The sequence below is a fragment of the Malaclemys terrapin genome, chromosome 3, assembly GCF_027887155.1.
Source record: "Malaclemys terrapin pileata isolate rMalTer1 chromosome 3, rMalTer1.hap1, whole genome shotgun sequence".
Taxonomy (NCBI): domain Eukaryota; kingdom Metazoa; phylum Chordata; order Testudines; family Emydidae; genus Malaclemys; species Malaclemys terrapin.
This window is the reverse complement of record NC_071507.1, coordinates 108,701,804-108,725,578: the sequence shown is the minus strand read 5'-3', so window position 1 is coordinate 108,725,578 and position 23,775 is coordinate 108,701,804. Positions and strand designations below refer to the sequence as shown.

Here is a 23,775-nt window from a genome sequence, read left to right as displayed (position 1 = left end):
TCTGCTGCTTGAGCAAGGAAAACAGTATCTCTTTTCAAAAGCTCAGCAGATAAACTCCTCTTGCATTGAATGATTACATAAAGTGGTAATAATTAGACAGAATGCCAATTAATGGGGAAAGCTCACTCGATAGTGTTGGAGATAAAAGGTGGTAAACTGTACCTTTCAATGTGCAAGATGGGAGCAGGTCCTAACAGGAAAAAGGACAATGCTGTCAGTAAACCTCCAAAGACCAACAACCATTTCCTTAGGTGCTGTGAAAGAGAAATCAAAGGTCTGAAGAAATTCAAACTCAACTAAACTCTTATCTGCCAAACTAGCACATACGCAAAAATAATTTGGTTAAGGCACTTCTGAACACTTCAAACCCACCAGGGAAAAGGAAGATACTTGTGACTCATTCAGATGCATTTCCCATCCTTCAGAAGCAGCTCAGACCTCTTGGGGGTGAAAGCAGAAAGTGGGATGTAGAACAATAATTTTCTAGAGAAAGTCAATATTCTCTCCCCATCACAACAGAGTACGAGTCCTTACACTTAACATTTGCCACTCAGCATTAGTTATGGCACCACAGTATCTCCTACTCCCAGTGTAAGAAGATGCTGCAGATATATGACTGGTAACAGAGGCAAATTTAAGAGTTTGACTGGATGACCTCAACCCCCAATGAAGCTTTTAAAAGTGGCCCCTGCGGAAAACTCCTTTACATTCTGACTGAGGCTCCATAGGTGGATGTATGGGAGAGGCACTGATCAGTACATTTCCTATCTCATGCCCACTGCCTGGCAAGTACTGCCTACTGTGGGGATTGTATCTGGAAGCTTTCAGCTGACAAATCAGGAGATGAGGGTATTTCAAGTCACTGTGACCCTATTGCAAGCAGACTCTGCTACCAGGTGCCCAAAGCTTGGTTTTCACCAGTAGGATGATTCAGGACTTAAAAAAAAAAAAAATACTGCTGAAATGTAAGTTTGCACATGATGCTGATGTGACATTAACGGCTCCCACTACTGTCAAGTGCTTGCTGCCATACAGAGTTGACCATGCACATAATTTTGGATATTCAATATCTCTGCTTTTCCTATTGTCTTTTTGCTACATAATTGGTGGTCACTGGTAAATGGCAAAAGTGACACATACTATGTCAAAATAAATAGACATTTGCACTTGTGATCAGATAAGACTTGAACAAAGATCTCCAAAGGTAAAAGGCTGTGTCACCAAAGCCTCCTAGCCCACACATATACCAAGCTTATTTGAAATATATTCCTATAGTGAGCTTTTCATTAAGAGTGTGAAGGTACGGCTGGCCAGTACATTTGTCCTGAAGGGGGTGAGGGGGGGGGGGGGAGATATCCTGACAGCTTGTTCACCACCCCACACCCTCTCTCCCCCCCAATTCCAGCTCTACCTGGAGCAGTGATTCTTTACATCTAAGAGGCCGACCATGCATTTAGCCCATCTAAAAATCCAGCTGTATATCAGCTATAATATACGTAGAAACAGTAAAGATAATGAACAAGTGCATTTGTGATATTAATGTAACCTCAGATCCTTTGAAGAAAATGGGACTCAGTGCAGGTGTAAAGGCCTGGGCAGATGGACCCCTTTGCAGAATTGGGGTCTTGGTCTAAGACTTCAGAAAAGAGACTTCTCTGCTTTTTTACTTTGCATATTTAAGCTAGTCATGTACATATGACACTATACAAGCAACAAGAGATTTTACTCACTGGCATTTTATCACTTAGAAGCCCAAGTAATGGTGAAGACAAGGAGTAGGAGAGTGCCAACGCTAGAAATACTAAACCCACATAACCAGCCGGTAATTTGAACTGTAAAATAAAGTTTAAAAAAAAAAAAAAAAAAAAAAAGCACAGAATGATTGAAGTATTCCATAAGAATCACATTTTAGGCTAAGTGGCTGAAGCCAATAATTTTAACTTCCTTATGAAATATATTTTTCAATACTTGCGTATCAGTAGAAGTTTTGGGGTTACCCCTTACCCCAAATCTCTTCAATTCATCAGGTTCCAATACTCCACAGACACGCATGGTTCAAGTCTAATCTCAAAAATTGACAGATTTGCCCCCAATCCAGAAGGCTTCATTTTAACAGCTCAGAATCTGGGGTGTTTGAAATCTAGATCTCAGAGTACAGTACAAGTGGCTCTAGTATTTACATCTCCTCCAATTTTTAGTTATGTTAATAGTAGAATACTATAGCATTTGTATCTTCCTACTAGGTTAATTTATTTTACAGCAGGATTTCCCTTTAAGATGGCTTTTAAACTGGAAAAAATTAATGATTTTTTTTTAACAAATAAGTCACAAAAAACCCCTCTGTTGTTTGCAGTGTTGTTGCAGCCATGTTGGTTCCAAGATATGAGAGACACAAGGTGGGTGAGGTAATATCTTTTATTGAATCAACTTCTGTTGATGAAAAAGACAAGCTTTTGAGCTATACAGAGCTCTTTTCCTGGTCTTGGAAGGGTTCTCAAATTGTCACAGCTAAATACAAGATGTGGAACAGATTGTTTAGCATAAGTAGTTAGCATATATGCTAAGGGTCCATTTAAGGTGAAGTGGCTCATTAACACCCTGCTCATAGGACAAAAAAGGTGGGGTAGTGGGTTACAGATTGTTGTAATAAACCATAAATCCTATACTTTATTAAAACCATGATTTTAGTGTCTAGCAAAGTTATGAATTTAAGCTCCCAGGCTTGTGTTTTGAAAGTGTTGTGCCGTTTTCTTTTGAGGAGGACGACTGAGGTCAGATATGAAGTGACTGTTTCATGAAAAGTGTTCAAACACCAGTGAGATGGTGTTTTTGTCTTTCATCATTTTTCTTTGTGAGTTATCTGAGAGAATAATAACTGTCTGATTATTAGTTATTTATTGGAGAATATAGTGCACTCGATGAGGTACACCACATGTGATAGGCATGTGTAGGACCCATGGATCTTGAAGGGTGCGTTGTGGGGGGGTATTGATCATTGTAGCTATAGTGATGTGTCTTCAGGTTTTGCTTCTGCTATGGCAGGAACTGGTGGGTTCTGGTCTGTGGGGAGCTTACTTCTGATGATGAATTTGGAGAGGTAAGGGGTTGTTTCAAGGCCAAAAGAGGGGATTCAGGAAAGCTTTCTTTCAGGACAGGGTCCCCACAGAGTATGGGTTGTAATTATTTAATGATACCCTGTATGGGTTCCAGTATGGGATGATAGGTGACAACTAGGTTTGTGCAGTCAGAGACAGTTTTATTTCCATATTGAAGAAAGTTCTTTCAGGGTGTTTGGGTGGCCCGTTCCCTGATGCAATCTATGTAACGTCTCTGGTGCAGTGTCCTTGTTTGATGAAGGCAGTTTTAAGTGCAGTAAGATATGTATCCCGGACTTTCTCCTCAAAGCATATTCTGTGGTATCTGATTGCCTGGCATGGTGTGTTTGGGAAAGTTACTGGATCTGTGAAGTCAAGTGTGGTGATCCGTGAGTTTCTTGTACACAGTTTTCTGTAGGGATCCATTGTTGAAGCTGATCGTGGTCTCCAGGAAGTTGATGGTGGTGAGGGAGTGTTCTATAGAGAGTTTAGTAGATGGGTGGTGGTTTGTTGAAGTTGTGGTGGAAATCTGAGGGAGTTTAGGTCATCTGTCGAGAAGATGAAAATGTCATGGTGCATTTGTCCAGAAATTCTTCCTCAAGGTGGCCCATGAAGAGGTTCGCATATTGGGGAGCCATCCTAATACCCATGACTGTTTCCATGCTTTGAACAAACTGTTTGTTGTTGAATGTGAAATTGTTATGGGTGAGGATGAAATGGAGGAGTTTGGTGATGTGTTTGGGGTGGATATCTGAGTGTTGATCATTGGCTTGTAGATATTTGAGGTAGGCAGTGATGCAGTCATTGTGAAGAATGTTGGTATAGCGGAGTGACATTCACGATGGCAAGGATGGTGTTTGAGGGAGTTTCTTAATATTGCAGAGTTTCTGCAGGAAGTTTCATGTGTCCTGGATAAAGCTGACCTTTTGCGTGGTGAGTGGTTTGAGGATAGTTTCTATGAGTCCGGATATTCCTTCAGTAAGAGTGCCATGGCTAGGTATGATGGGTCTGCCGGGGTTCCATTGTTTGTATATCTCAAGAAGCATGTAGAAGATCCCTGGGGTAGTTTTGTGCAGGATGAAGTTGTAGAGTTTCTCTTGGAGTTGTTTGAGGAAGGATTTGATAGTATCTTTAAAATTCCTGGGTGGATTGTGGTGTGGGGTCTTCTTTAAGTTCATTATTGTGTTGGAAAGTTGTCAGCTGACCTCATTGTTGTAGTCATCATGGTTGAGAATTACAATACTCCCTTTGTCTGCAGGTTTGATCATTATCTAGTGGTTGGATTTCAGGGACTGTACAGCTGTCCTCTTGGCAGGGGAAAGATTGTGGTGGATATGCTGTTTGTTAAGGATTTCACAGTCTATTTTTTTTCCTGAAGCAATCAAATGTGTGGTTTTGTCCATTCTGGGGTGTCCAGCAGCGTGCCCTCTAATTTTCCCCACACATGTGTGGAATGAATTTTGTTATGTGCACCATCATCACCTCCATATTGGTGCACATAACAAAATTCATGTGGCGGGGATGGGGCCGAGGGGTTTGAAGTGTGGGAGGGAGCTCAGGACTGGGGTTTGGATGCGGGGGTTCGGGGATCTGGCTGGAGGTGTGGGGACTGTGATAAGGGACTCAGGGCTGGGACAGAGGGTTGGGATGCAAGGGGTGAGGGATCTGGCTGGGGGGGGCGGGTTCTGGGGTGAGGTCAGAGACGAGGGGTTTGGGGTGCAGGCTGCCCCAGGACTACAGCAGGGAGAGAGGACTCCCCCCCCCCCCCCCAGTGCACGTGCTTTCTCTCTTTCTCCTTAGGCTGGGGGGGTGGGGGGGGGAAGAAGAAGAGAAGAGAGAGAGGTGTCTCTCCTTGCTGAGGCAGCTCTGGTGCTGGCACCACAGGATAGGCATCTCTCCCCCCCCCCCCCTGGCCGCAGCAGGTCTGGGCTGGGTTGGGGCCGGAGCACCTCTTCCCCATTCGCAGCAGGTCCAGGGCAGGGCTAGGCTGGGGCCAGCAGGGAGAGGTGCCTCTCCCCACCGCAGCAGATCTAGGGCTGGGAGAGAAGTATGTCTTCCCCGCCACAGCCCTGAACATCTGCACGACACTTAATGACCACACAGCTTAGAGGAAACTTAGATGTCTAGTCAGATGATTCTTTTTTTTTCTTATGACTGTGGGAGGGGACATGGTAGTTGTGAGAGGTGTTGTCATTGTTGTGAAAGAATACTTGAGGAAGAGTCCGTGAAAGTTATTCTAATTTTCTACATGATAGTATGGTATCAGGGTCTGTGGTGGGGCAGAATTTTGGTCCCTTATAAAGTACAGATAATTCAGCTGCAATTAGGGGTACTCTTGATAAATTGATGATGTTGAGTTGTCATGCAGCATTCATGTGGCGGGTCCTATTGCCATGGTTCATCTCAGAGGCAAAGTTCTGTGGGTTGTGGAGTTGTAGTTGGTTCCGACGGTGGTTAGTTTTTGTTTTTAAAAAGTTAGAGGTTTTTTGCGTGATCTCCAGATAGGTTTCTTGATTTTTTTCTTTCCATCATATGGGGGTACATGATAATTTCTTGTATGAGGTGATTTCTTCTGGAGTATGGGAGGTGCAAGAGATGGTTTCTTAGTTTTTCTGAAGTCCTTCTGCAGAGCTGCACACCATATTTGGGGTTGTAGGTCTCTTTCTCCAAACAAAAGTTGGCCCAGTAAAAGCTATTACTTCTTCCACTATGTCTCTCTAGTATCCTGGGAACAAGTCAAACAACAATGGAAGATACTGAATTTTGCCATTGAAATGGAAATTCCTCAACATGAAAACAAAAAAACAAAAAAAACTTAAACAGCGACATTTACTTCCTGAGTAAATGCAAGAAACAAAACATCATCCCCAGAGGGCTCATCATCTATAGCTCTCTGACCAATATATACAACTTCAAATATGCTAAATAATTCTGCAAAAGGACTTCAGAAAAACTGAAGAACCATCTCTTGCCCCTCACATATTCCAGAAGAAACCTGACAGACTGCTATATGCAACAAACCTGTTGATCACCATACCTACCTACCCAGGTCCAGTAACTACCCCAGATACACCAAGAAATCGGTTACCTACAGCCAGGCCATCAGATTCCCCTCAAAGCATATTCTGTGGTAAGTCAGAGATACATACCTTAACACACTTAAAACCACCTTCACTAAATAAGGACAGTCCAGAGGAGTGGATTATAACACAGAACAGGCCTCCCTAATAGCCTGAGAGAGCTTGCTCCATTACAGAAAAACAAAAATTCTGATTGCATATCCCCACTTGTCAGTTATCACACCACACTGGAACCCTTATAGGGCATCATTAAACAATTACAACCCATGCTCAATGGGGACCACATCCCGAAAAAAATATTTCCTGAACCCTCTCTTCTGGCCTTGAAACAATCCCCTCCCCCACAACCTCACTAAGCTCCTCATCAGAAGCAAGCTCCCACAGACTAAGGCCCACCAACTCAAAATGGCACCAGACTAAGGTGACCAGACAGCAAGTGTGAAAAATCGGGACAGGGGGTGGGAGGTAATAGGAGCCTATATAAGAAAAAGACCCAAAAATCGGGACTGTCCCTATAAAATCGGGACATCTGGTCACCCTACACCAGACCCTGCCAGAACAACAGAAGGAACAACATACACCTTTCAAGATCCAGGGGTCCTACACATGCCTATTGCAATGTGTGGTTTGCCTCATCCAGTGCACTCAATGCCCCAACAACCAGACAATCACTATGCTGTCAAATAAACTTGCACAGAAAAGTGATAAGACAAAAACACTTTATCACATATGGGTGAACACTTTTCACAAAATCATCACTCCGTATCTGACCTCTCAGACCTCCTCCTCAAAGGAAACATGCTCAACACCTTCAAAAGATGAGCCTGGAGCTTAAATTCATAATGCTGCTAGACACTACAATCAAGATCTTAATAAAGGACACTGGATTTATGGCTTATTACAACCATCTGTAACCCACTAACTCCACCTTTTTGTCCTATGACTGCAGGGGTGTTAATGGGCCACTTCACCTTGAATGTTCCCTTACAATATGTATTAACTTCTTATGCTAAACAACCTGTTCCACTTTGTATTTAGCTATGACACTCTGAATACACTTCCCAGACCTGGAGAAGAGCTTTGTGTAATTCAAAAACTTCTCTCTCCTCCCCCACCCTCCCCCAAACAAATGTTGGTCCCATAAAAGATCATCTCACCCACTTTGTCTCTGTGATATAAAGAGGGATTCAGAACAGGGCATGGGAGGGAGAGGAAAGGGGTCTCACTGATGCAAAAACAATAGAATGAGAAGTTAGACTATTGTAGGGTAGGCTTTGTTCACTTGCCATTCCCTAGTTTTATAGCCCAATGGCATCAACAATTCTAGATTTGAAGAGCTCAGTCAATTCAAATATTCCAAGATTGCAGCTATTTCCATTGAAACCTCTAAGTCTGTAAATACTCATCTTACCCAATCACATGAACATGAACCCTCCTGCCATTCACACATGCATTATCTGTTCATACTTATCCGGAGACAGTAAGTAGGTAAGAATCAGGAAAAAATTAGTACTTGGCAAAGGTGCAATTAAGCTTGGTTTTCAAGTTCCCTGATGGGGAAATACAATGACAACATTAATATATACCTAATGATTTTGTTAGTATGCACTTTATTTCAGCATGTCATGCAAACATACAAATAAGTGTCACTTATCCATCTTAATGGATAAGTGACAAGGCCAAGATAGTGTCTTCAGAATAGACTGTTGAAACAGTTTAAGTGTTTTGTGTTGTTACAAGCAGAGGTGGAGCCAAAACAGCTTAACCCCGAAATAAGATGCTTTTGCTTAGGACAATGTTCTGTCACAGTGACTATTATCCCACAGACAAAGCATTTACTCATTTTATCTGATAGACGGGGTGAATGAAAGGGAGAGTTGCAGTCACCGTTTGAATACCTTAGGGAAGGATCTTATGCAACTGGAAAATGGGGGGAAAAAACATTTTTAAAAGAGAGCATGGGATGGATTTTCATAGCTGTTGAGTTCCCATAATTCCAAATGAAGTTAATAGGAGCTGCTAGTGCCCAGCACTGCGGAAATCAAATTACTCTGAATGGCAAGTCAACAATAAAGTATTAAGCTCGGCTAATGCCGATGACAAGCACATTTGATAAAATAAAATTTATTAGGACATTAATTTTAAAATATTTGGATTAAAGTACTCCATATTGCTGAAGTCATTAACCCATCTCTTGCACATTAAGATGACTCACCTTCTCTGAAACAAACAGTGACATAGTGGGATCCAGAAAGCCTAAACACGCACTTAGTGAAAATCTAGTAAAACAGAGAAATACAACTTTTGGCAGAGTAATGAGCATCCAGAATGATTCCTTGGTAGCGACTGCATCTGTTTTAAGAGAAGAAAAGAAACTGTTCTTTTGGTAGCATGGATTGTGTTTAATTTGATATGCTCATAACCTACTCTTTATTTCCAAGATTCAGTATTCTCTCACAACCATCTTCAAAGCAGTGGGAATCTCAAACAAATTGAAGCAAAATTTAGAATGTTACAGCTCATGGTTGGACATTGTTATAAGATCAATTTTAAAAAAAAAAAAAAAAAGCCTCCAAAATTGGAAGCTAGACAAATGACAGAGGAAAAAAAAAAGAAGAAAGCAGAACTTAAAATTTTCCTACTTAATGCCTTCATCTTAGATTAAAGTAATTGGGCTATTGTCTATTAAGTGACTAGGCAAAAATATGAAATACAGCCATCTCTCTACAGTACATCATCTGCCATTACAGAAGATCAAACTATCTAGTTATTTTCTTTTAATGGCCAGAAAAAAGTTAACACATTGTGCATCATAAAACCACATGTGGAAGTTCTCCCTTTTCATGGTATTCCTAGTTCAGACACATGCTACCAAAACAAAAAAAGATTGTCAGTTGTCAAACCAAATCAATTAGCATATGCATGCAGTTACCTGATCAGGCTTCCTGCACCTTGGATATGCACTCATCACAATGGCATTTGAAATGTGTCTTGTCTAGTCTTTTCATTTTTAAGTTATATTCCATTGCCTCATTCCTAAACACACTTCAATATGGGCACAATCTCAGTGTGTGTACTATGAGACTGCTACTGATATGCGTTATCTACAAGATCAAAACCTAGGACTATTGTAGAATGATTTCCACATAGCAGAATTCCAAAGCTGCATAATTCAGAGTATTTATATCCAAGCTATAAACATCTTTTGAAGACAGACAAACAGTTAACCAGCATATCCCATGTAGTGGTAACAAGCAGGATACACACTTATATATGCGGTGCTTCCTCTCCTGTGATTTTTTAATCTTTACCATCTCCTCCCTTGTGGGCTTTCTATAAAGCTTCAAATATTTAGCTATGCAGCCCTTATCCTCCAAAGTTATCACATCTGAACTGTTCCATTAGTTTTATCCTCCAGCAATCTGGTGATGACTACCTTCTAACATTAGGCTGTTCATATTATATGGACAAAGAACAGGAGTACTTGTCTCTAAGGTGCCACAAGTACTCCTGTTCTTTTTGCGGATACAGACTAACATGGCTGCTACTCTGAAACCTGTCATTATATGGACAGTTACTTTCTAGCTACCTTTTCTCCCCAAAATGCATCAGAGTTCAAAAGTACTGCATGCAGCTGGATTCTCTTCCATGTGTGAATTATATCTTGCACTGTGTGGAATACAATACATAGGAATCCCTTTGTCCTTGGTACTATAAGACTCCAACTAGCCTCAAAATGCTACTAAGTAAAGACAACTGATCATTTCCAGTCCCAAAACTAAGACACATGTAGAAAAGTCTCACTGCATTTCAATGCAACAGAGGAAGCTAGCATTTACAGGGATGGACAGAAGATATTTGCTTCATTCCAAGCCATGTGCATCCATGATTTTTAGTTATGTTCAGCAAGGACCTGATCCTGCAACATTAAAATCCGTTGCAATTTTGCCATAAGATTTCTTATGCCTGATCCAGCTCCGGAATCTCCTACAGATAGTTACACACATGAAGAATTAAAATATTTTACTGGAGTATGTATCTATCCATGCATCTCAAATTTGAAATATTAATCAAAGAAAGTGGAAGAAAAAGATCCTACCGTATTTTGGTAAGAGGTACATGTTCAGCGGCACCAGGATCAGCACTATGCATCCTAGTACTCTGAAAGGGACTTCATAGCCAAAGGACTGATACAAAAAGCCACCTATAGGTGGGCCCAGCACCAGTCCAAGCCCTGTAAATGTTTCAAGACTACCCTAAAGAGGAGAGAGAGAGAGAACAAACATCAATTTTTGGGTGCATCCAAATTCTTCAGCAACAGTCTGGAGACAAACCACTTCCTATGAGGAGCATCCAGTGTGAGGAGGTTGGCTAGATAGAAGCAAGGCTCGGTCATTGATCAAGAGCTAGAACAAATCAGATTCATCAACAACCACTTTCACATGCAAAGACAGCAAACGGAGTCTGGAAAGTTGTCTAGGTAAAAGCAATTTGATCCTCTTATTTCAGCACAGAGAGGACAGGACCAAGTATAGTTCTTATATTTTGGTATTAGCTACTCAAGTACTGCCTAACATACCTAGTTTCTGGGGCAAAACACTTCCATTCCTGTTCCATATACCCAGTACATCTGCAGAGAGGCCAGCAATGAAGTGACTACATTTCCCAAATACTAAGTTCTCCCCTTCAGGTTTGAATGCAATTTTGTAAACATATTGCAGATGATCATCATCAAGTCACTTCTTTGGGGCTTGGGTGAAAAATGCCTTAAGTTGAAGCACTTTTTTATCTATATACAATTGGTCAAGTTCAGCCCCTGCATCTATCTAATGAAGTCCATCAAGTCACAAAATGGGCATGTTTGACCCACTAAGTTTGGTTTCTTTTATCAGAGGCTACCTCAAAAAATAGGATGAAGGGGACCTATGTGGACTTAGTCTCCTCTTACAATACTATTAGTCCCCATCAGGGGTAGTCAATAGGTGGACTGCGGATCACACCCAGACCATCAGATGCTTTTGAATGGACCTCAAAAATCTATTTATCTATCATATTTTTATTATTTATTTTCTTCTCTGGAGTCTGGACCATGACTATACCTTAACCCCCCCCCAAAAATGGACTTTGACAAAAATAATTGACTACCCTTCAGTTACATCGTTGGATCAACCTATACTTAGACTAAAAAAATTTTCTTCCTCTCTCTCTCTCTTCAGGAAAAAGTAGTTAGCCATAATATCCACTGGGAAGTAATAGAACAGTGACAAGAAAGCTCACATAAGGGTATGTTTACACTAGAAAGATGTACTGCTTGCACTATATGGGTAGTGCTTTCACCAGCATCATTATTCCTATGCAGGAAGGAGAACAACTGCACTGATAGTAATACAGTATAAAGGTGATTTCTGTTTACACAAAGGCTTTTGCCAGTATAACTATTTTGGTTAAAAAATGCCACCCATAATTAAAATATGGGTAAAACTTAAATGTATATCAGACTTGTGTCTCTACTCTGTCTCGTTTGAGTTAATTTGCTTGGGGAAGGGGGGGGGGGAGGCAGGGCAGTTTTTGGTTTTTATGTCACAATGCTGTAGTGTCTGTGTGGTAGTCTACTTCTGAGATTTTTGCTGTGTTAACAGCAAACTATGACTAGTTATTTTCACAGATTTCGGAGATAAGTCTGCCCTTCAGTGTTATCTCTCATGGAGAAACAAGACTGACAGGTGACAGGGGCCCCAATTCAGCAAGTCCACCTTTAAAGTACCTTTGTGAACTGGAGCCTGGTATAAGGAGATGGAGGGTTTAAGATTTAAAGTAAACTTTTATTTAGTTCTCCCACACGCACTCCACCCCCCACAAAAAATTATGATTACTTCTATCTTATTGAACAGCAGCACCAATTCCTTCTCCAAGTCTCCAGCCATATCCACTTCTTTGATCCCTCCTCCTCTTGCTAATGGCTTGCTGTTTTTAAAGCAAGGGCACAGCATTAGTATCATGCAAAGCTGGGTCAGCATGCCCTCCCTTGGGTCTACTCCTAGTGAAGCCATCACCAATGCAGCTAGACACAACAGCATAGGGCACTTTGCAACAGTCCCCACTAGAATGGAGGAACCTTAGAATAAAAAAAATCCCAGATGTAATGGTTTAACTCCTTGTTGAAGCGCCTAGTTAAAGCAGATTGATCCTGAAGCAGAAAGCTATATGATAAGCCAAGACATTTCCCTTTGTTGTGTTATGTCATACGGAATTCAGTTTCCATGAAGACTAGATTAAGTGGTTGCATTTTTAAAATGCTTTCAAGTTGTACATTGTCTGTCAATATCCTACCCATGTTTCAAACAAGGCTGGCAAACGGATCACAACAATATAATTTAAAAAAATAATAATAATCTCTCCTCAACTAATCCTCAGAAAGACATCAAGGTTTTTATTATTTTAACAGTCCTGTATGTGTTACTGAATTAGCTCAGTTTTACATCTTTATTCCTTCCATTGTTCCAGGACCTGCATAACTTTTTTTTCACCTGAATCATTTATTCAATCCAGGCATATATCGTTTTTTTAATTCAAATTAGAGATTTTTGTCAGGCTTTTTAAATTGGAGGAGCTTATATTAGACACCTGACATGAGCTGTAGGGTTACAGTGGCTGTCTGGTATGCAAAAATACATAAAGATATGAGAGTCATTAAAACACTTTTATTCTGGACATTTGGCTATAATGTATAGTTCTGTACATACCATTACTGTAGCTATATTATTGGGAAAAGCCTTTGCTAGAATAGAAAATGATGCTGTCACTGCTGCAGCAAAGCCTATGGCATCCATCGCTCTAACCAGAAAACACAAACCAATGAATACTGGTCCATCAGGTGCTCTATCCAACATACTGAAAGAACAAAGAAACAAAAACAAAATGAAACAAACCAAACCAAAATGATAATTTTAAACAATATGGTCTAGCAGTCAAAGCACAGGGCAAGTCACTTGCCCTTCGTTAAATGGGGAATAACTCTTACCTGCCTATCACATAAAGAAAGAGTTTGAAAAGTTTAGACACCTAGCAGCCAATGCAGGCTCTCCCCCCTCCATCAGAGTCCAGGGACAGTGTCCTGATGAGAAGCTCAGTTCCACTTTCACTCTCAGGTGCTGTGGAAGGAGCTGTCCCAGGACCTGCTTGGGTGCTCCAGCTTTTGCATGTATTTGATATATAAGAATCTCCAGTATCTCTAGGGTATGTCTACACTGCATTGTAAACCCATCTTCTCATGCTAATTACTCACCTCCCCCCCCCCCCCCAAAAAAAATCAACCTGGCTTTTCCTGGTGACTTACATGCAGATGTTGTTCCCATTGTGTTTTGGCTTTCACAGTGCTTAATTTTACATCAGATATGTAGGCACATCGGTACGTCAATATTCCTTTATCTGGGAGAAACTAGTTTATCAACCCTGTCTAGTAACATTTTAAAACAGAATAGTTACATATTTTATACATACAACTTCTTGAGAATAATATCTGCAGATGAATCTCACAATGCATAGAATGACCAGTACGGTATAAGCTGTTATTTGACATCTCACACAATCTTCTTTAAAAAGACAAATACTATGACAGCAACCTGTAAGGTGTAGTGACTTGGACAGGTCTGATAAGAGTCATTGACACAAAGCAGTGAGCCACCAATGAGTGTGTCACAATTGTTCATTTTTTTGGCAGTGATTTAATGAGCACCATGCACGTTTTTTTGCAATTCCTCCCCCGGTATTGGGAGTTTGATGGCAGCTGGGCTGGCTAGTAGTTTAATATTGTCTGTTTTTATTAAAACCATGTCTAGAATTAAAGTGTTGTGTTTGCACAAAAATGTGGCGTCATGATAGCTGTTCATTACCTTCACTAAATAAGAAGTGCATAACAGCAATCCAAAAAACAGTGGGCTGAGGCACATGCCCATTTTATACAGTAAAGAACACCATATATTCCATTGCATCCATATATTTAAATTCATTGAGAATCCCTCAGTGGTAATGGAAGTGTGAATGGGATCCATCACACCACAGATGATATTTCACATTACTATTTGCATATATTCACACACTTACTATTCCCCTCAACCATGGTGTGAGGCAAGCCCATATTGTGGCTGCACAAAGCTTCCCTGATTTCCATGGTGCATGTGGATCCTGATTCCATTATGATAGGTGTACTGGTCTAGCAATCCAGTAAAAGCCTGAGTGCACACCTGAAGAAATGGCTCACCTCGCAGATGTTGTGAAGAGCACAGCAAGCCACAATAACGTGGACAGCATAACACTAGCATCCAAATGATCCAGTATACAGCCATAGCAGGATTTCAATCTGCCAAACGTACACTGAACCACCATTCTACAGCTACTGAAGGTGTAATTAACTTTCTTTTGCCAGGCCTTCTGAGATCAGGGTACTGTTTCAAAAACCATAAGGGATACATAGAGTTCCCTAGAACAACAGTGAGAACAACTATTTAGGACCATCTCATTCAGTGGGAATACTGTCCCAGCCTGTCCATTAAGGTAAAGTCCTGTTCTGCAGAAAACCTTGGCACCATGCACTTTGCTAGAACAGCCCACATTGGCATCCATGAATTAGCCTCTGTGGTCAACCAGGGCTTCCATAATGATCAAGTTGTATCACTTGTCATTTATGCACTCATGTGCTCCTTGAGGAGAGAAAACTAAGGACACAAGTCCCATCCATGCCCCAGTGCAGTTTGGAAAGTCCATTCTCTCAAAATTATTTCAGGGACTTTGTTTATGCCCACTAACCTTTGGGTAAATCTCAGTTCCAATTGCCACACAAACATCCACCAGCACAGCTCCTACCATTGATTTGCCAACACCAAACTGGTTAGCCATGGATCTGTAGCAGTCAGGGATAGAACTTCTTTCAGATGGCTATAGCAACCTTGCTCTGGACCTGCCTGGCTCCCTCACATGTGTCCTGATGCTGAAGAGTCAGGGCAAGCTGCTGACAAAGCTCCAGAAACATCTGTTTCTTCATGTGAAAGTTCTGGAGACACTGCTGGGCATCCCAAGTCCAAATGATCTGATCCCATTAGTCTGTTCTCATGGCCCTGCTCCAGAAGCACCAGTCAACATATGGGGAAAATCTGCAGCTATAGCAAGAATCATTAACAGCACCCACCAGCTGGACTTTGCTACATCTGTATTCCCCTCTGAGAGGTGCCTCCAGTAGGACCCCCTCCCCCCCAAAAAAAACCCACCACACAAACCAAACACACCCTATCGAAATATCCACCAGCGTCTCATGGACACTCTACCATTTCCTGAAATGGGAGGGAAAGTGCAAGCTAGACCAGTTCTTCCAATGGTGCTTCACCCATGTTTGTGGCTCTGGTTCTTGGGAGGGTGTAGACCCAAAGATGGCTCAGCTGGATGTGTTGACTGGAAGTTGTCTTAGCCTGCCAAGTGCCGTAGGATGGACAGTCAAGTTTTCCCACAATACACAGTGAAACAAGGCGTAGAATGGCTACAGCTAGAGGCTGCACTAGGAAGCCTGGAATATGCCCCAAGAATAATGTTGGACTGGGATCAGTGTAGCACAGTATGGATGTGTCAGCATGATTGCAAGACCCAGGTCCAGAAATTGTAAGCCTAGGTTCATTATGCAGTGTGGATGCAAAAGATAGAGTCTGCAGTCTCAGATCCTATAGACCCAGGCTGACAATGCAGTGTAGACATACCCCTAGTGCCTGAATGGGGAAAGGAGAGTTCTATCATCTCCCACCTGCTTCTGGGAAGGGGAGGGAAAATCTCTAGCCCTCCTCCAACTCCCCCACCCCCTTTGGGGGCAGAGGGCCAAACACCACGTCCTTCTCCCCTGTGAAGAACTCCAGTGCCTTCCTCTGTTGCTCTTCATAGTTTTGCCAAGCAGCATCCCCACAAAGCTGAACTTGATTTCACAGCATTGTGAAATAGACACTTTTTAAAAATAAAGCCTACATGTTGCTCAAATTGGTGCATTAGACCCTACAATTGCCAGGCAAAGTTTCCAATTTCCAAATTGATTTAAAACAATTAAAAATCCCATTTTGTGAGGTAGATTGTTTATATACTTATTACCATACTTACTTGAGGTTTTTCCAATAACTAAATAGCAAATTGCATTTATGGCATCTTCCAGCCGAGGGTCTCAGCCCCCGGAGTTAGGTAAGTATTATTCCCACTTTACGGAGAAGGAAAACTAAGACAAAGAAGTTAAGTCATCGGCCCAATGTCAGAAACAGAGCTGAGGTCTTTTGACTCCTAGCCCTGAGTTTGAACAGCAAGACCATCTGTTTTTCCATATGATTAGAACACAATGCAAATTGCACACTAGAAACAGGAAAACACTCACCCAAACAGAATTGTAACACATCCTGAGACAAACATCCCAGCCACAAACATGAATTTGGCTCCAATTTGTACAAGCTGCAATTGGTGAAGAATAAATGTTACATTTTAATTACTTCCAGTCCAATTTTAATCAAGGAAATTTATTTGGGAAGTTTTGTTATGAAATCAAAACACTGTGTGCACGCTCTAGAAAAGTAATTGACAGAACAAAGGCAGAGAATCAGACTCCCCCCACATTTAGCTTGTAACCAAACCTAAAAATATTCTAAATGGTTAAGTGACTTAACCTACTTTTCCCCAACAGTAAGTCATTGGTAGAGCTAACTCTCTCACTGCCATTTGCTGTAGCCTCTGTACAGTGGCAGAATGCACCAGCATTCTTGTATTGATTAGATAGAGTGACTCACATACATCCAGCATTGCCTATAGCAGGCAGTAATGGTGCTATTAAGGTAGGCAATGGGGAGCTGATTAAAATGGCTGTTTCCATTTGCTCATCTATCTAACATACTAGCAACTAACCCAAGACAACAGGGTATGCAGCTCAGGGCATGTAAGCTCCAAAAGGCAGTAAACACAAGATCTGTGAAAGGCTAATTATTCAGGGAAAAGATCATTCTGTCATGGGCAAAAAGGGCAGCACTTTAAGCAGGGTCCTTTGCCGTGGCACCGCTTTAAAAAGTCAGGTGTACGGGCCATTATTGGCAGCCACTTTTTACCGGTAAGGGCTTTTATTCTTTTTCTTGTAAATTGAAGGGACTTCCCATTGGAAACACTAGATGTCGAATGCCACTCTCATTGAAAAGTACTATTCCTCCTCCTCCCCCCCCCCAAAAAAGGGGGGGCAAAAGACAATATACTCTTAACACACTTAAAAAAAAAAGTGTAGCTAGTACTAGTCTGAGTACTAGTCACAAAAAGACAGGCAAAATTGAAATTAAAAGAAGATACTCCAAAAAGAGATTGATTACAGCATATTCTGGCCACAGTTTTGACTAGGGCTGTCAACTAACTGCAGTTAACTCAAATTAATTGAGATTAAAAAATAATGGCGATTAATCACTTTTAATTGCACTGTTAAACAATAGAAGACCAATTGAAATGTATTAAATATATGGGATGTTTATATATCTTTTTATATATGTTGTATTCTGTGCTGCAATTGAAATTAAAGTGTATATTATTTATTACAAATATTTGCACTGTAAAAATGATAAAGAAATAGTATTTTTCAATTCACCTCATACAAGTACTGTAGTGTGATCTGTCGTGAAAGTGCAACTTACAAATGTAGATTTTGTCACATAATTGCACTCAAACAAAAAAAGTCCACTCAGTCCCACTTCTTGTTCAGCCAATCACTCAGACAAACAAGCTTGTTTACATTTATGGGAGATAATGCTGCCCTATTTACAAGGTCACCAAAAGTGAAAACAGTTATGTGCATGGCATTTTTGTAGCTGGCATTACAAGGTATTTTCATGCCAGATATGCTAAACATTCATATGCCCCTTCATGCTTCGGCCACCATTCCAGAGGACATGCTTCCATACTGATGACACTTGTAAAAAAACACAACACGCACCACATTAATTATATTTGTGACTGAACTCCTTGAGGGAGGATTATATGTCCCCTGCTCTGTTTTCTGCCACATACTTAATGTTAAAGCAGTCTCGGGTGACGACTCAGCACATTTTGTTCATTTTAAGAACACTTTCCTTAAGTTTTGTCAAATCTGCAGCGAGGGTACCAATGTGAGATTTCTAAAGAAAGCTACAGCACTTGACCCAAGGATTAAGAATATGAAGTGCCTTCTAAAATCTGAGAGGGATGAGGTGTGGCGCATGCTTACAGAAGTCTTAGAAGAGCAACATTCTTATGTGGAAACTACAGAACCTGAACCACCAAAAAAGAAATTACCCTTCTGCTGGTGGCATCTGACTCAGATAATGAAAATGAACATGCGTTAGTCCGCACTGCTTTGGATTGTTATCGAGCAGAACCCATCATCAGCATGGATACTTGTCCCCTGGACTAGTGATTGAAGCATAAAGGGACATATCAATCTTTAGTGCATCTGGCACATAAATATCTTGCAACGCTGGCTACAACAGTGCTGTGAGAACCCCTGTTCTCACTGTCAGGTGACATTGTAAATAAGAAGAGGGCAGCATTATCTCCTGCAAATGTAAACAAACTTGTTTGTCTGAGCGATTGGCTGAACAAGAAGGTGGACTGAGAGGACTTGCAAGCTCTAAAATTTTACATTGTTTTGTTTTTGCATGCATTTTTTTGTACATAATTCTACATTTGTAAGTTCAACTTTTGTGATAAAGAAATTGCACTATAGTACTTGTATTAGGTGAATTGAAAAATATGATTTGATTTTTACAGTGCAAATATTTGTAATCCAAAATATAAAGTGAGCACTGTACACTTGGTATTCTGTGTTGTAACTGAAATCAATATACTTGAAAATGTAGAAAACATCCAAAAATATTTAAATGGTATTCTATTGTTGTTTAATAGTGTGATTAATTGTGCTATTAATCACGATTAATTTTTTTAATCACTTGACAGTCCTAGTTTTGACCTCTTCTCCCAGGAGGTCTGCCTCTGAGAACCCAGGGCTGTAAAAACAGCGCACAGACTATTGCTCCTAACCCAGCTGGCTGAATGTGCAGTCAGAGAAAACCTGCCTTCTTTTAAAAAAAGAGCAGCTTCTCTACTGTGATCTGTAGAGTACTTGCTGATGGTAAGCAGAGCAACTTAGTCTCATTCTGCTGAACATCTTCCTTGTTTCTAGCTGAATTTACAGGTGTCCAGGCTCTTCATTAAAGGAAGAGCATGGATGTCTGTAAAAGCAATTGGAAGATAGGAAGACAACATAAATACATTTACTAGAGTATGGAGTGAGTCTGAGAGTGCACATAATTAGTTTTTCCTGACCACTAAACAGCCGGGAATGGGCAACAGCAGATGGATCACTTGATGATTACCTCTTCTGTTCATTCCCTCTGAAGCACCTGGCATTGACCACTGTTGGAAGACCGGATACTGGGCTAGATGGACCTTTGGTCTGACCCAATATGGACATTATTATTTTAATATATCTTTTCACTTGCTTAAAAGAGCAAACTTATATATGTCAGCAGTCAAATTGATTTAACTGGACCACACTCTGCGTAAGGTTGTTAGGTCCTATTCCATAATTACGTCAGTACTGAAAACTGTAAACATACTTACATAATTGCCTAATATTAAAGAAGTCAAGAAATTAGATAAAGCAAAGGATCCAAAAATCAGTCCAACAACCGTATCACTGGCACCCTTTTTCTCTGCCTGTAAAAGGAAACATCATGACAGCCAGACTTTTTTTTTTTTTTTTTTTTTTTGTCCATAAAAGACCTCAGTACACAAAGGAAAATGATAGCATTAGGTAAAATACTTTTATTCAAGTCTTACATCTTTATCCTTCTTTCATTGTACCTGCCAGTACAGTCAAAGCATAAAAAAAAAAAAAAAGAGTGGGAGATTCAGCAGTAACTCTACAGCAATTTAAAATCACTTGGCACCACAATTCAGTATTTCTGTAGTCGGGAGCAGAAGTGGCATCTATTCCAAGTGGAAGCAGGTGTAAAGGATGGAAATTCTAAGTTGCTGTGTTGCACTACAGGTCAGATAGTAGGACCTTACCCAGGGACAGAACGCATTCCCCAAGTCCGTACGCAGGTGGAACCTGGTGTGCAGAGACCTCATCCCCTCTGCAAGAAAGGGGCAAATGAAGGAATCTGCTGTCTCCACAGCATGGTTCCCCTACCCACATACCCCAGGATGCCACAGAGGACACCCTGCGAATTTGGGATCCATGCAGAGGATGAGGTGTGGACTGGGCAGGGGGAAGACAACAACATCTCCCCTCTGGCCTTATAGAAATTACCTGGGAAGAGGTAATATGTTCAGTCACTTTACTTTTCCTTTCCACTGGAGCTACACAGCCAGAGGGGAAGAGAACCACGGTGACTCCAGCACTGGAACAGAGGTACAAGGCCTCTGCACAGAGAGCACTAGCCTCTCACAGATCCTGGTGACTATGCAGCATCTGGGGGCAAGCTTTGAAGATCACTCCATGCAGCAGGTGGGTGGAACACTGGAATGTTTCAGGAGAAAACCCTTAGCCCTCTCTTGTAGGCATTGCCCCAGGTGGGGATGATCTGTCCAACTGACCAGGGCCTGCCCCTCTCTCTCTCTGAGCAATGGATTTGCTCTAAAAGGATTACTCTGAAGTTTCATGGGGCTCTACATACATTTATTTTTCTCTCTCAACTTGCACATCAAGTTTGCTCAATTTAATATGACAGTAAAGGTGGTTTTCCTATCTGCCAGCCTGGCAAACTGGGAAAGACTGAGGGGGAAGTCATAAGTGGATGGGGGAGGGGAGGGAAGAGAGTGATCCAGAAGATAAGGCATTGGAATGGAGTCAAGAGACCTGGGTTTTATTCCTGGTTTTCCTACTGACCAGCTACAAGACCTTGGGCAAATCACTTCACCTCTCTCTACAGTTTGTCTGCCTCATCTAAAATAGGCTGCAAGTGTTTTGGGACAGGAACTGTCTCTTACAGTGCCTGGCACAATAGGGGCCTGAGCTCAGATGTAGCCTCTAAGGGTGCTGCTGCAATAGAAATGATCTGATTACTTTTTTTATAAAGTAATTTCTGATTTTTTTAAAAAAAAAGTTCTACAAAATACACAGGTAATTTGAATAATAGTCTGCAGAGCTGTACATTGATTTACCTCTCTTGGAAAAAAGGGCCCCAGGATTGAATAGCAAATCATTGAACTGAAGTTTAAACAAGCTGTTGCTGCCATTGTGAAGAGCTGATCTCTGGTAAATCTGCTTGACTCTTCACTGGGAACTTCTGGTCTGCCATTTTCTAGAACTAAAGACATTTGTATTAGGCACAACTTCAAGCTGTCTGTTTACAAAAGATGTGCCCTCCAGGAATTCGGAATTAGTAACCTAAACTTATGGGTCAGGAAAAGGTAATTGATGTTCTGCCATTAAAAGTAATAAAACCCACCATTTTATGAATATATTACTGCACCATTTTACAAGGCTATGTCTACACTGCACAGCTTACAAGCCTCGGTGCTGCTGTAAGGTAAGCAGTGTAGCCACTCTTCTTGACAAAATAAAACCACCCCCCAACGAGGTTTTTTTCCCCCCTCTGAGAGACAAAAGTTTTAATGAGGAAAGTGCAGTGTAGACATAGCCTAAGTGAAACCCTCCCCACAACCCTATCTGTATAGCCTCTTGCACCCAGAGTCCCTTTGACTTCTGAGAGTCTCCCAGTGTTTTTCCACAGTGAGCAGCTTGCAGCATCAATGACAAAAGAATCTGCCACTGCGACTCACACATAGCTCCACAGAAGTGAATTGGATTACTTGTGGGAGTGAGAACTGTCCATCTAAGTAGAGGCTGCCTGATCAGACATCTAACATATAACGTTGCAGTGTTTTATCTACGCAGTATTAATGGGCTATAAAAAGTCTGCACCTCATCCCTCACATACACTTTGTTTTACAGCCCAGAAACAATCAGCTTACAAATAAAGATGTAAGAAACATTCAAGATACAGGTGTAGGTCATCTGCCAGCTCTTTGTATCCTTCAAGGAAAGTTTGCAATAGATCGTATTTAAATTTACTTGCTTTCTTTCTCTCCACTCCTCCAGGTGTATATTTTAAGTGTTCCTGATATTTTGCACTCCAGAATGAGGTTGAGGCCAGAAGAGAGTTCCCAGAAAATCAGATACCCTTTTGCTCCTTTTCCAAGGTGCAGTAAGATAGTTATTTAACAGGTCTGGCTTCAGGCTCCACTAGCCAGGCTTTCCATTATTTAGATGGAGTCGCAATTAGGGTCAGAGTTTTTAAATAGCCAGCAAGAAACTTTCAAGTTCATCCCTTCATAGCCTTTATAAACAGACAAAAAGCTCCTGCTGAGCTTCAGCTAGACGTCACATAAAGACAAAAAGCCAATTGAACACATTACCCCAGAATAGAAGACGAAATGGGTCTATTTCAACAGTGAGAGATGTAAACATGAAAGGCAAGAAGTGCCAGAGGATGATCTTAGTGTAGTTCTAAGTTCTTCTGATGTGCAGAGCTTAGTTACAAAAATAACAAAAGGGAAAAAAAGTGCAGACAAAACGGGTCCTCTGCCCCCAAAGTTGCAGTTAGTCAGAAAAATCAGGTCCCACCTTAAGCAAACACAAACCACTAATCTAAACAAAAGAAGTCAGCCGGGGTTTCAGAAGCGTTCGGACAATGCTTGGGTGAAGTAGTCACCCTATTTCCTGGGGGGGAGGGAAGGGGGGAGTAGGAGGGAAGACATCCGCAACCCAAAAGGTTAAAGAGAACAGGATCTGAAAGAAAAACTCTACTACTCCCACCTGGGGTTTGCAAAGTCTCCTGGGTCTCTGCTTCCTGGCTGCCCATAGCGAGGGGTCCTGAATAGCGCAACCCAATGTAGCTTTACCAGAGTACCAATGTCCCTCTGTCTATCCCGGTTTTGCACAAGAAAGAGATCGTGACCGCAGCGGAGAGCAGATTTAAGGCAGCAGCTTCAGATGTTGTTAGTGAATATACTCAGCCCACCCTAAACCCAATCATTAGCCGCACGGGAGAAGCTGCTGATACTACCGTTCCCTCCCAGTTTTTCATTGACAGGCACATGCTGCTTCACTATATTTGCTTAATCTGCAAATCAGCGGCTTTAGTACATATTTGTCCTTTTTTCTACCCTGAGAATTTGTGAAGGGTTACAAAGAACAGCTGCGAATTTAACGTCACAGCAACAGGGACATGACACCTGATCACTGGAATCACATCAGTGTAAATGTTCTTTGTTTATTCTATCATTCAGTGTTCCAAGCCGACAGACAAACCTGTGGGAGCAGCACAGGGGTGTGTGTGTGTGCAGCATGTAGCAAAGTACATTTATAGAATTTAGGACAAAGACTATAATGATCATCTAGTCTGACTTCCTGCATAATACAGGCCACAGAACCTTATCCAGTAATTGCTACATCAAGACCATAACTTCTGTTTGAGCTATGTTTTAGAAAGATATCCAGTTTTGATATAAAGTCTCTGAGTGATGGAGAATTCACTGCATCCCTAGATAAATTGTTCCAAATGATT

The 23,775-nt window shown here is 41.3% G+C and overlaps 1 protein-coding gene across 1 annotated transcript in view; it reads right to left on the bottom strand.

Annotated features, from left to right (window-relative positions):
* The window catches only part of LOC128833547 (MFS-type transporter SLC18B1-like), a 33,692-nt gene extending 10,312 nt beyond the window's left edge, over positions 1–23,380 (bottom strand). Inside the window, exons 1-9 of the mRNA XM_054021502.1 lie at positions 23,025–23,380; positions 21,368–21,513; positions 19,820–19,915; positions 16,572–16,645; positions 12,919–13,066; positions 10,275–10,431; positions 8,391–8,527; positions 1,731–1,832; positions 163–254 (exon numbers count right to left, since the gene is read on the bottom strand). Coding sequence (XP_053877477.1) covers positions 163–254; positions 1,731–1,832; positions 8,391–8,527; positions 10,275–10,431; positions 12,919–13,066; positions 16,572–16,645; positions 19,820–19,915; positions 21,368–21,513; positions 23,025–23,070 — 998 coding nt within the window. The 5' untranslated portion in view covers positions 23,071–23,380. The remainder of the gene's footprint in view (positions 1–162; positions 255–1,730; positions 1,833–8,390; positions 8,528–10,274; positions 10,432–12,918; positions 13,067–16,571; positions 16,646–19,819; positions 19,916–21,367; positions 21,514–23,024) is intronic.
* Positions 23,381–23,775: the final 395 nt, after the last annotated feature.